The 14,241-nt window shown below is 40.3% G+C and overlaps 1 protein-coding gene across 4 annotated transcripts in view; it reads right to left on the bottom strand.

The window, feature by feature from the left end:
- Nucleotides 1-14,241, bottom strand: part of LOC135528394 (nuclear factor of activated T-cells, cytoplasmic 2-like) — a 48,978-nt gene extending 34,737 nt beyond the window's left edge. For 2 of the 4 annotated variants that reach the window (XM_064957444.1, XM_064957445.1), the window contains exons 1-5: nucleotides 10,761-11,243; nucleotides 6,874-7,801; nucleotides 6,525-6,693; nucleotides 2,300-2,502; nucleotides 1,381-1,553 (exon numbers count right to left, since the gene is read on the bottom strand). In XM_064957444.1, the coding sequence (XP_064813516.1) occupies nucleotides 1,381-1,553; nucleotides 2,300-2,502; nucleotides 6,525-6,693; nucleotides 6,874-7,801; nucleotides 10,761-10,917 (1,630 nt within the window). In that variant the 5' untranslated portion in view covers nucleotides 10,918-11,243. Of the gene's footprint in view, nucleotides 1-1,380; nucleotides 1,554-2,299; nucleotides 2,503-6,524; nucleotides 6,694-6,873; nucleotides 7,802-10,760; nucleotides 11,244-13,966 lie in introns of those variants that run through there. The other 2 variants (XM_064957447.1, XM_064957446.1) reach the window with 2 other exon arrangements.

Genomic DNA, 14,241 nt, shown 5'->3' with positions numbered 1-14,241 from the left:
CAAAGGTGCTTCAACAAAGTACTGAGTAAAGGGTCTGAATACTTATGTAAATGTGATATTTAAGTTATTTTGTAATCTTTTCAGTTATTTTGTAATAAATATGTCTAAAACCCTGTTTTTGCTTTGTCATTATGGGGTCTAGTGTGCAGATTCATGAGGGGGAAAAAATATTTATTCCATTTTAAAATAAGAATGTAATGTAACAAAATGTGAGAAAAGTTAAGGGGTCTGAATACTTTCCGAATGCACTGTACGTGTGTGTAATTACATTTCACATCATAATATTATTGTGTGTTTTTACACACCGTGCATTGGAAGAATTGTAAAAAGGTGCCACCTTTTAGTTGTAAATGTGGATGCTACGTTGGTATATGGCTGAGCTGAGTTAAGCAGTGTGTTATTTTGTCAGATGATTTGAAATATCCTGCCATTGGAGGTTATCGCTTTGCTACATTGGTATTTACATTTCATGAAAATGTTGGTTAATAGCCTATGTCACTCTGGTTATTGGAGCGATCTGTTGTATGGTGAACTTGGGCTTCATTGTTTATTTGCGAGTAAATCTGGCTTTGATAACCAGTGCCTACAAAGCCACCAAACTATACGCATGTCACTGGCATAGCATACACTGGTACATGGACTTCATGTTCCCTGGGCATGTTAGCCTACACGTAAGTAATGTTTTGCTTTTAACTAGGATTCAGACACACACAAGCACACAAACACACACACTCGCATAAACACACACACAACAAACACACACCTAAAAGAGTTGAGGTTTGAGAGCTGCTAGCCTAATCATAAAAGAGTCTTTGTACATCCATGTGCCTGGACCATCAGCTCTACTCTGAGTTTTAGCCATGTTTATTCATTATGTGTGTTACCTCTGGTTAACATCAGTGCAATGAAAACAGGGAAGAGGAAACATACACAGAAATGTACTGCATTGTGTAACATCAAAATACACTATAACCACATGTTAAACCTAAATCACATTATAAATCAGGTACTTTGGGTCCTGGATGCTGATTGCCTGAAACAGAATTTCAGCTATGTGTATATCAGACATTATATTATGGGTATGAAGCTAAAATACTTGTTTACTGATCTATTTAGGTTGGTATCCAGTTTATAATGGCAATAAGGCACCACATGGGTTTGTGGTATGACCACTATACCACACCCCCTCAGGCCTTATTGAATTAATTATAGCACATCAATAGAAGGCTATAGAAGGGAAAGACCACATAGAACCACAGACTATATGTTTATCACACTAAAGAGCACGGGTAATATTTGACCGCCTTTGAAAATAGGTATTCTGGCCTCAATGGGACCTGGTTAAATACATTTTAAATAAATAACTATGAATGTACTTACAGCACTCAATAGGATGGGAGGCGGTTTGCAGTGAGATGTGTTGCCCATTAGGTTGGGGTATATGAACACGGAACACTAGACGCACACGAGTGTTCTTTCGTCCGATGTCCGTCTCGCCCTTCCTCAGCTCAATATCAGCATTCCTGAGCTTCAGGATCCCAGCACAGTCGATTCTGTGAGATAGGAGGATTAACTACTGTAAGCCCTGTACAGATACCCATGTGTTGCATTATGATCACAACTGATATGGTTAATGAGATCAGATCTAGGTTCAATTAGTATGAGTTTTATTTCAAAAACTTGATTGAGCATGTCTGGCACAGCCTCCCAAGTTGTACGGTGGTCTAAGGCACTGCATCGCAGTGCTAGCTGTGCAACCAGGCTCTGTCGCAGCCTGGTGTGGTGCACAATTGGCCCAGCGTCATCCGGGTTAGGCGAGGGTTTGGCCGGCAGGGATGTCCTTGTCCCACCGTGCACTAGCGACTCCTGTGGCAGACTGGGAGCAGTGCATGCTGACATAGTCAGGTGTACGGTGTTTCCTCCGAAACATTGGTGATGCTGGCTTCCGGATTAAGTTGGCATTGTGTCAAAAAAGCAGTGCGGCTTGGTTGTGTTTCGGAGGATGCACGGCTCTCGACCTTCGCCTCTCCTGAGTCCTTACGGGAGTTGCAGCGATGAGACAAGACTAACTATCAATTGGATACCACAAAATTGGGGAGAGAAAAAGAGCATGCCTGGAACCAATGGAATATTCCCATCAGTTTAAATTTTTCCCGCTTATCTGGTGGCATTGGAGACAGGCTCAGTAAACAGGCTCAACGAGTTTGAAAGAAAACAAATACTGTTTGAACCAGTCTTCAAAGGACACTGCTTTGTATGGGTGGTGTTTGACATGAATCACTACTCTAACTTCTCTCACATTGCTTTCATGTCATTCTTGGGCTCCAGAGGGATCTCCAGGACTTTGGTGGAGTTGATGATCTTCTCGTAGCTGGTGGTGGTAACTGTCTTGCCCGTGATGCGGTGAACCTGGTAGAAAGCGTGGGGCTTCAGGATCCTCTCATCTGCGGTCCCGATGAAGATCTGCAGGCCCAGTGGCTCCTTTCCCCTGTAGCCATGCAACTGGAAGAAACTCTAATAAATATATATTTTTTACATGAAGTCAAGATGTTCACACTTTTCATAATGGGTAGTTTTTCAAGTTCCTATTCTGCCTGTTCTGCCCCCCCTAATAATTTCTCATTATTTGCCTATATGGTCATTCAATTTAATTTAATTTCAGCAAGCTATGACACCCACCATCTCAGATGCTCCTGAAATGGTTTCTGTAGTTAAAAAATAAATAACATAAGCATTCCTGCAACATTATTTTGTTGAAATTTTAATTTATAGGATTCAACAACATTATTTTGTTGAAATTTTAATTTATAGGATTCAACTACTATTCAATAAACATAAAACCCAACATCCGATTTGAACCAAACCTCTCCTTAACAATTATCAAGACCTGAGGAATCCAAATAAATGGTCAAGCCCACCCAAATGTCCAATATCAGTTCTTTATGGTTTTAGCAAGTAGTATGAAGAGTAAAGTTTATTCATACTATGTAATGTATTCTCAGTGAATTTGTGGATGTTTTTTCCCCCTGTTCAGAGAAATTAGCCATTGAAGTAGCTCACATATTTCCCGATAAATGAGTAAAAATGCCAGGTTTTGCCCAATAGATTATGTTGTTCCTTCTACTGCCACACCATTTTATCAAATGTTGCTGGTTTCTTGTGTTTACTAAATGGGTCACATCATTTATGTTGCAACCTTGAGTAGAAAACCAATAGCTTTTGCTCATGATGTAAATAAATGGTGTGGTCATCTTCACAATTTATGCCAGACCTCCATGAATTGTTGGACCTTTTAGGAGAGTTGGATGAGGCATTCGTTGCTAAGAGAAGGACACATTTGATTGATTTCATGGAGGACTGGCTTGACTTGTGAGGACACAAGTCATTTTCATCTTGAGCAAAAGCGATTGGTTTTCTACAAACCATTGTTGTGAGCCATTTAATAAACACAAGAGATCAGCAAAGGGATAATAGGTTGGCAGTAGCAGGAATAGTGGCAAAATCTGGAACTTTCACACTAATTTATGGAGGGAAATGCAAGCTACTTCAATGGCTAATTTCTCTGAACAGGTGAAAAATCCCCACCAAATTCACTGAGAATACATAACATAGTATGATTAAACTGTACTCCAAGCCGCAGCTTCATACTACTTGGTGTGGGAATTGGGGGGTCCATGGGTGGCTTTTGACCATTTATTTGGATTCCTCAATCATTGTTAAGAAGAGTTTTGGTAAAAATTGGATATTGGGTACTATATTTATTAAATATTACATGAATGCTATATATTTAAATTTACAATTTGGGGGCAATCAATTAGAGTTAAAATATTTTTCACCAAAATAATGTTGCAGTGATGCTCATATTAGTTTTTTCTAACTACAGAAACAAAACAATTTCAGAACAATCTGAGATGGTGGGTGTTGAAATCCACTTTCTTGTGCTTTTTGAGGGTGAATGACTCTATAACTACATCTTCTTTGACAGTTTTCTGCTAACAGTTTTGGATGAACATAAAGCTAACACCCTGGTAGGGTAGCCTGGTGGGGTCACATGTGGCTCAGTTGGTAGAGCATGGCGCTTGCAATGCCAGGGTTGTTGGTTCGATTACAATGTGGGACCAGTGCAAAAAATATATGGAAATGTATGCACTCACTACTCTAAGTTGTTTTGGATAAGAGTGTCTGCTAAATTACTTAGATGTTGGCTCAGCAGAAACACTTACTGCTGGAAACATTAGTATCCTCAACCTTGAATGGCAGCTCTTTGTTCTAAAGTAGCTGTCTTTGGAATTCAAAGGAGCTCCATAGGAATCACTATCATTCATTGGCATGCATATTAGAATATGACTGCCTTAGTTTAGCCACATGTACCACGGATACTTTCAAGACAAAATAAAGACTAGGTCTACATTAATTCCAGTACTTCTACAGTGGAATGGTTTGGAGAATTGGAGATGGCCACATAGTAAATACATGTTTATAACATGATGTAAAACTCCTAATCACAAATATTTATCAAAATCATTGCATACAATTGCAAAGTAGCTGTAGGCCTAGTTGTTGCCAACATTCAGATAAATAATCAAAATATGCTTACAACCTTGTCAGACGTCTACACTTTACATAGTTCTCTTAACTCATCACCAAAACCCTGTCTGTTTCTCTGTCTCACACACACACACACATTTTCAAGCTCATGATTTTTCAGAAAGATAATTTTAGTTGCAAGTTCACACATTGTGGTTTTTGCATGCTTCCTTCCGAGGTAGTCTCTGGTCTCTCCACTAATCTGTGTGTGTGTGTTTGTGTATTTTACAACAGGTGAGAAGAGTATAGTGAGGGGGCAGAGTTTGGCTGAAAGAGGCATGGCAGAGATCACATCTCATCTAATTTCCTTGTTGCTCAGACAGACAGACGAGAAACAAGCATGGGGGGGCTGACTGAGAGAAAGAGGCACATCCCAGGAACCTGAGTAGCCTACAGCATAGTTTCCTCTTTAAAGTCAAGTGAGAATTACAATATTCACATTCACTGTTGTAGAGCTTTTTCACTGGTGAAACTCCTTACAACTGTTCAATGTAAGCAAAAACTATAGTGACATGAGTGGTCTTGAACACAGGTAGTTGAGTCTGACACAATGAGTAAAATAGAGGAATTCTATCTTAGAACAGGCCATCTGAGAAGCTGGTTGCTATGGTTGCAGTGAGTGAGTCAGAGCGAGTGGGACTAGGAAAATTAAAGTGGAGGGAGTTCAGAGTCTGGGACTGAGAGGGAGTAGTTTGGCCGCGCCTAGCCAGCCACGTGATCAGACGACACCAGGCACAGCTCACTGACCTCAAAGAGAGCCAGAGAAAATGGAAAGTGAGAAATGCTTAATTTCCACCTGGCCAGGTTCTGGCAATCAACAACAACAAGTAAGCTTTCAAGATGTTGCCTTGGAAACATTAAAATATGAACTGAAAGTTCTATTTCCTACTTCTTTCCTAAATATATGGATGATATGGAAATGCCTTCTGTTATGTTCAGCTTAGATTGAACATGTAAAAAAGTGATACTAGCTCTATATAGCAAAACGTAACGTTTTTTTTCATATGAGTATGCCTGAACTTAAGTTCACCATTCCTGTCTCCAGAGTACACTGGGGGTAATGTGACCTGTGTGTAAATGGGCCAAAAAAAACTGCTTGTGGTTAAAACATTGGTCCGTGAGAGGCAAAGCAGCAGTGTATTTTCTGCAAGAAGACAAGTGTTCTCATGACACTTTGATTTGAAACAATTAACACAAAAGCTGTTGCTCATAGTAAATGAAGACAAAAACAATAATCTGCAAGGTGTTTACTGTAATAATGGCTGGAATTCAAGTCTGGGAGTTGACTTGATGAAACAGTAGCTGACATGCGTAAGATATCAGTGCATATTATAACTCATTTCAGTGAGTGTGGCAGGCTGCTAGGAAGAAGAGAACGTTAGAAGGAGAGAGACAGGGAGAGATAGAAAGGGAAAGATAGAGAAAGGGAGGAATATAGAGAGAAAGGGAGAGATAGAGAAAGGATGAGGTAAATAACATATACTGTAGAACGTACACAGTAACACACAGTAGCAATTTTCCTAAGCCAGGCCCTGGGACAATAGTAGCATAGCTATGTACTGACTAGAAAATACCATTACACACAACAGGCCTTCCTATTAGGGCTGTCCTACACTAAAGGGGGCTACCTAGAACCTGTAGGTTAACTCTTTTGGTTCCAGGAAATGTATTATCCTTTTTGGTTCAAGGTAGATCCCTTTCACCAAAGGGTTCTTAAAAAGGTTATTTTAGGGTGCTTCATTGGGTGAAAAGATTCTATCAAGAACCAAAAAAGACTTCCATAAATCAACTTATTTTCTAACAGTGATACAGAGCCATTCCACTGGGGACACACTGATTAAATCAACATTGTTTGCATGTCATTTCAATGAAATGACATTGAACCAAAGTGGAACAGACGTTGAATTGAAGTCCGTGCCCAGTGGGATGCAGCGTACCTGGACAACAGGATGACCACCAGTGGGGGCTTTGACCGCGCCCCTGCTCCCCTCTGTCTCATAGTGGGCTCGGTGGTGGGGCTTGGGCTGCACGTCAACGTGGAGCTTGTACTGGTCTGTACGGCTGGGGACAGGCCATTCCAGAGGGGGCAGAGAAGAAACTGGGATGCTAAAGGAAATAAGACATGGGGGAAAAGTATTAATTTGTCTTGTGCAATGACTAGGCACGCTAAATTGTGGTTCCTAATGGGCAATGAAAGCTTGGTCATACAAACATACAAATGAACAACTAAATCAGATTCATAATAAAACTGCACGTGCACCTATACAGGCTTCCTACACCATTCACCTGCAGAGGTTGGGGACCATCTGCTTGGTCCAGATGGGAGGGATCACAAAGAAGGATTCAGACCCAGTTTTATTCTTAACATCCTGCTCACAGGACACCAGGTAGTTGACCTCCCTGTGGTTCTCTGGGTAGAAGGCATATGCCTGGTTGGCTGTCTTCACTATCTTGGTGGGGACTAGACCAGGCTGGACAGTGCCATAGCCGTTCATGGCCTCAGCCAGACTGTTGGAGGTCCCGTAGTGGGCCCCTGCGTTCTTTTGGGGATGCTCCTCGTGGCCCCTATGGGGGGAAGGACTGTTGGAAGGGATCCCGTTGATCAGGCTGGTGTTCCTGTACATGTCGTAGGTGCGTTTGCCCTGTGGGGAAGCGGAGCGGGATCCTGGCCTGAGGGATGGGGAGGGCGAGCGGGGGGCGATGCAGCCCTCCTCTGTGCGGGGGGAGGTGCCCGGGGAGGTGCGGGGGGAGCCGGTGTGGATGTTCTGGAAGCGGGGCCAGAGGTCCCCAGCCCCGGTCTGGCCACTACTAGGGGACACGCAGGGAGAGGCCCAGGGGGAGTAGCTCTCCGAGTGCCAGCTGGTGGAGGAGTTGCTGGAGGCTGGGCTCAAGCACTGGGGCTCACGGTAGGCCAGGCTTTCGTGGCCCGGGACGGTCAGGGTGGGACGGGGGCTGATGTTCAGAGTGTGGTTCTGCAGGGAATCACGTCCATCGCTGTAGTGCTCACGTGACGGTGTGATCTCGATCCTGGGGCTCAGGGCAATGCCCCCAAGCCTGGAGTGGTCCAGGTAGTTTTTGGCTTCCAGGTGCTCATAGCCAGAGAGGCTCTCTGGGTTGTGCTCACTACACTTAATGCTGTAGGGGGAAGCCTCCTCCTGGATGTAGGCCAGACCAGATGGAGGGCTGACTCTCTGTGAGGAGAGATTTGGCTCATCTACAGGAGATAGGAAACAAGGAAGATAAATCATTAGGAAAACACATGAAAGTACAACAAAATACATTATTTATAAAAGGGATTGCCCATAGTCTAAAATCATTTCTCACTAAAGATATTCACTTTCCCCCGAAATCGCAAATCTTACAAAACGTACATGTTTTCAATGCACATGTTGAGAGCCACATTGAATTGAAATTCTGTGTTTATTGAATTAATCAATTAATCAAAATTAATCAAAACCATTTCAAATAACCATATTGTTAATCATTTTTATTCAATCCCTTAGATCAGTTTGATTAACAATCATATAAAACAAAAGGCTTAGATTTGGAAATTATTCACAAATCACATCAAAAGGGTCCTCCTTTTGTAACCATTAACCCATTATGTACATAAAACAAATGTCATGATGTTTTGTGGTTGGAAAGTGTGTTCAAACTAGCTCTACCAATGCACTGTAATCAACTTAACCAATTGCTTTATTCTTTGAGTTGAGTGGACTTCAGAAGGACAAGAATTTGAGCTAACGTGTTAAAGTTTGTTTAGTCAACAAACTGCTCGAAGTGAGCTGAATTTGAACTAGCTTGTTGAGTAAAATTACAACTTCATGTTTGATCAAAACCACTCAAAACCACACCCACCATTATATTTCCCAGCATGCCATACTGCAGGTTTGATTTTCAGAAATGTTTCTTTCAATACCTGTATTTTTGCATGTACATTGATGGGTTGATTAATCTTATGCTACACAAACATAAATAACATACATTTTTCGAAACCAATCCAATCTGTTAATGGTTTGACTTATTGCACCCGTTGATGAGATGGCCGTTACAGTTCATATGATTTATGTAGCCTCTAACAATACTTTCCTACCTGGCTAGTCATTCTCAATACGTGTGTGATTGATATTGTCAAACACATGGTGGATATTTAATTGGGGAGGATGGGTTCAAAGTAATGGCTTGAATGGAATCAGACACACTAGGCAGAAACTGGTTGAATCAATGTTGTTTCCATGTCATTTTCAACCAAAAAAATGTTATGTGATGTTTAATCAACATTGAAAACTGATTCTCTATTCCAGCCATTGTTGTGAGCCGTCCTCCCCTCACCAGGCACCTGGGATGAATTGTTGGATATCCTCACTCTGGCTGGATTCCAATACAAAATATACATCACTTTGCAAGCCAGCATAATGTGACTTGCAAAGTGATGTGGCCTGTAAAGTAGTGATGGGAAGGTTGGCTCTTTTTATTGACTTTGATCTTTTAAACTCGTTTAGTCAAAATAACATTTAGTTCTTTGGATTCAGTAATTCCCAGATCACGCAGGACCCACTACCGGTGGGTCCTGAGTGATTCTACAAGCCTCTCGCTCACCATAATTGCCTTATTGGAGCTGTCATTCGTGGCTGAGACTGTGTGCTTCAAACGATGTACATTTGTGATTGCTACTCACTGGGCACACCACGTCATTTCATATTTGGTTGATACGTTGATCAATGAGATTCCAACCTCAAAAAGACAGTCAAAAGTTTATTGAATTCCCAATGAGTTATCACTATACTTTCAACCATCTAAAAACACAACCAAATTCCAATGGAAAATCAATGTCTGATTTTTGGTTTAGTTGTTACCTAAATGTGATATCACTGTGCTTTCGATCATTTTTTTAATGGGAATACAATGTCAGATATTTTGTTTATTTTACAACAACTTAATGTTTTATCATTGTGCTTCATAAACTAGCACAACCAAATTACCTGGATTGATTATTTAAGTACATGGTGCAAGTTGTCAATGCCATTTGAGATTCTGCTCAGCTTGTTCTATCAATTGTGAAGATCTCCACAGACCTGTGACATTTCCATGCTATCTTTAACATGCACATGTTCTATTATTGCATAAGAAGACATTTATTGTTACAGTAATCTCAAAATGTGTCCAGGGATGTGTTACTAATTTTAAAGACAAATAAATACTGTAAGATCGCCTTAACTTTAGCCTATTTACTGTATTACAAAAGTAATATTGAATTGTGTTTGGTTGACAACGCAACCAAATATCAACATTTAAAGAAGATGCATCTATTGCTTGGATAGTTCCATCTGAGCCACTGGCTTAATCCTATTCTTTAACTTTTATTTTAGGTTGAGATGGAGATCGAATCCAACTGTATCATTTGTTGAATCATGAATCTAGAGTCAGTAAAATGATTTGTTACAAAAACAAGTAGTTTGAACTGCACATCAGTACTGGTAACCAGTAGGGAGACTTGAAACAGGAGTCTCAGACCACTGTGTTAGGATATATCTAGGCTCTCAATGAACGGCCATTTGCAATGTATTGTCAGAGTTTAATTGTAAAGATAACATATTCACTTAGACACTCACTTGGTGAAGGCTAAAGGACTGAAAGCCATAATCTCTGTTGCTGACAAATACAGTCATGAGTTGTAAGTACAATTCACTCAAAAGGCAAAGCACACTGGGAAATATGCAAATAATGTCAAAACAATTCTGAAGTTGAATTGTATGTTCACTCAATCTAAAATTCTAAGTAGAATGACCATACAATTCAATTTGAGAATGTATGTTGGTTCAGCTATATGCCCAAATGTTGAGCCAACTCACAATCCTGTTGCAGCTGGTTGCCTTACAAATGAATCAACATCTTATTTTACAGTGTGATTATACAATGTATACAAACATGCATAAGAAATACAGGATCAATCGTATCATTTTTGTCAACGTTTTTATTTATGTTTAGTAATGACTACTAGAACTAGAAGTGGAAGAAAAGTAACTGTCAAAATTACTTCCTGTATATTTGTTTTCAATGACGCCAATGAATTAAAACGTTTTTGAGAGCAGAACATTGTTTAAGAAGTAATTTGTCGTTAAAGTACTATAACGCATATAAAAGTTGAAAAGCGCGTGGGAGACTTGACAAACCTTTGGACAAACCTTGATCTTCCCCGGGAAAGTTGTCGCAAGGTGGTTCGTATTCAAACAGGTAGTCAAACTCCAACTCATCTTGGCAGTTCACTTGACTCAGTTCCTCTTCCAACCCTAAATCACTAGGGTTTTTTCCGTCGTAAAACGAGTTCATCTGTCTTATTTACTCAGTTAAGTTATGAGAAAAACGAAAGGAAATATAAATAGTTTGTAGAATCAATGATATTACGCTGGCTGTTGTCTTTATCCACTAAGGCCATGCGATGTCAGAGGCGTTGGAGGCGGAGAGACTATTTACTTGCTCGATTGAAGCGATGATGCGACCCTGATGCATCAGTAAAACGCTTTGAAAAGAACGATCAGTATCGTAATAGTAGCTTAAGCTTCCTGTTTCAAACTTAACCGCATGGTGAGACAAGGGGTGTCTATTTCAGAAAAGTAAATAAATACGATGCAAGGTGTCAAACGCGGAGTGATCACGCCTCCCTATGATCACTGACAGAACAGTTGCAGGTGCACAACTTCATAGTGACGAGTTGCATCAGTGGTACAGTTGAAGTGCTGCTGCCCCCGGGTGTTTGGCACCAAACAATTACGCATGACATATATAGTCTAGGTATCTTACTATAACTTTTAATTCAAACTGCAAAGATATTGTGTCCAAGTAGGCTATAGCATACTGTAAGCTACTATTGTGCACAATATCTTTACAGTTTGAATTAAAAGTTACAGTAATTGCAGCATTTTCACCCACCCATGCTGTATCAATGAGTCAATACATAAAATGAATAATTATACATAATTATTATTACATAATTATGAATGACCTTTTTTTCTGTATTGTTTGGGGGGTTTACTGGTATGGTCTATGTTCTAATGAATACATTAATTAATTACTTTTAAACCCTTTATAAACTACACTGAACAAAAATATAAACGCATCATGCAACAATTTCAAAGATTTTACAGAATTGCAGTTCATATGAGGAAATCAGTCAATTTAAATAAATTCATTAGGCCATAATCTATGGATTTCACATGACTGTGAATACAGATATGCATCTGTTGGTCACAGATACCTTAAAAAAAGGTAGGGGCATGGATCAGAAAACCAGTCAGTATCTGGTGTGACCACCATTTGCCTCATGACAGCATGACAGCATGACACATCTTCTTCACATAGAGTAGATCAGGCTGTTGATTGTGGCCTGTGGAACGTTGTTCCATTCCCTTTCAATGGCTTTGTGAAGTTACTGGATATTGGCGGGAACTGGAAAACAAATGTTGATCCAGAGCATCCCAAACATGCTCAATGGGTTACATGTCTGGTGAGTATGCAGGCCATGGAAGAACTGGGACATTTTCAGCTTCCAGGAATTGTGTACAGCTCCTTGCAACATGGGGCCATACATTATCATGCTGAAACATGAGGTGATGGCGGAGGTTGAATGGCACAACAATGTGCCTCAGGATCTCCTCACGGTACCTCTGTTTATTCAAATTGCCATTGATAAAATTCAATTGTGTTCATTGTCAGTAGTTTATGCCTGCCCATACCATAATCCCACCTCCACCATGGGGCACTCTGTTCACAACGTTCACATCAGCGAACCGCTCGCGCACAGGTCGCCATACACCCTTACAAGGACAAGGGGAATTGAAATGGTATTTTATGAATACCGGCCCTGATATACATTGAATTGAGAGAGCTAGCCTGCTGGTCCCAGGTCAGTTTGTGCTTTGGCATGACCATGAACATATGAGATTGTAAGACAGCATAGACAGATCTAGCTAGGATCAGGCTAGAGAAAAATTGACAGAAAAATTCGACTCCTTCGTGTCTAAACAAGTGGAACAAGTTTAAGACCATGTGTAGGTATTACATTTGTAAACCCTACTGTATCAGCTATAACAACCATTGTAAAGTTATAGCGTTATAATAACATCTTGCCATAACACCATACAACAATAGGTACATTGTGAAAGTTTAGGCCTACAGCAAAAGTAGGAAATATGTCTGGGAGGGGTCCTAATTGTTCCTAACAGGAATAACTGAACAATTATGCCTTGATAGCAGAAATGTGTCAAAAGTAATAAATAAAAAAAGAGCCTACACATTTTTATGATTGATGACCTTAAGGGCCCGATTCAATCAGATCTGCTTTAGCCGAAATCTGCTTAGTTGATGTTTTGACGGTGTGGGAGGAGGAATTGCGTAGAGCTGTCAAATCCACAAGCTGCTCCGGCGTTACATTGCCATGTCTGCGCCGAGTAGCATTGAGATAAATCCCATGCAGCCTTGTTTACAAGTTCGAACACTGAGATGTGATGTGAGATGTAAGCCTACACATCGTTTTATTTAATTATTTCCCATTTGAGCGTAATTATTTCTATATAGCCTACATTTTCTCGCCGTGAACTTCCAACGCGAGTGGGATGGGTATGTCTTCGAGAAAGCTATTACACGAGCAGCTGCTCACCGATTTGACCGCTCCGTCCAAAGCAGTTCCACCTCTCGACACCACCAAAACATCAGCTAAGCAGGTTTAATCATGTCCTTAATCATCCCAAACCAAACTGTTCAATAGCCATACACATCTTGCCTTGGTATTGTCAACATAGAAGATGAACTCCCCAGGGTGCACTGAGCGCGTGCACATATCAGTCACAATTCATAATGCTAATATTTTATCATAGCTAACCCCATAAGGCTTTAGGTAACAGATAACAATGTCTATTATACATCTTATATTGTTAGTATGAATTTTGATACCTTACTGCTCATTATAGCGTGCAGTCATGAATGTTTTATTTTCATAGTTAAACATGTAAATGTAATCTACTACAACCTGAAGGCTCATTTTCATGTGACTACAATGACGTGAAGTCTAACACTACAGTAGCGTAGCCTACCTTACATAGCGCTAGTGTTCCCCTCGCCGCTGTCCAGGGCATGTAGGCAAATAGCGGAATCACCATGGAATAAACTGATCAACTCATGTGCATCAGTAAGATACCCAACCCACTACCTGGCAGTCCAGATATGCCACACACGATATACAACTACACAGTCAATATATCATATTTTGTGGATTATACAATGTACAATTATATATGAACACATGTCTAGGACTAGGCTACTCGAAAATCAATAGGGTTGATAAATTACCAGATTATCACTATTCAGCACGCGGCATCCATACCTTGATCCATCGACCTCATGGTGTGGTACTGTGCCAGTCTCCAAGATTCTCTAAACATTTGAAAATAAAGTTTAAAAATATATATAAAAATGAAAAACTATTCTGCTATAATAGCAGTAGAAACCCACTTGCATAAAAAAGGCAATATAAAAATGAAATATTAGACTTCCAATACTCCTTTATAAATTCAAAAACATGGAGCTAAAATAGACTCCAGCAAGCTATGGTTATGGTTTGAACTTCTTTCCTTGCTCTAAGGATTACTTGAGTATCAA

The sequence above is a fragment of the Oncorhynchus masou genome, chromosome 33, assembly GCF_036934945.1.
Source record: "Oncorhynchus masou masou isolate Uvic2021 chromosome 33, UVic_Omas_1.1, whole genome shotgun sequence".
Classification (NCBI taxonomy): domain Eukaryota; kingdom Metazoa; phylum Chordata; class Actinopteri; order Salmoniformes; family Salmonidae; genus Oncorhynchus; species Oncorhynchus masou.
Note: the sequence above shows the minus strand (reverse complement) of the source record. Positions and strands in the feature narration are given on the sequence as shown.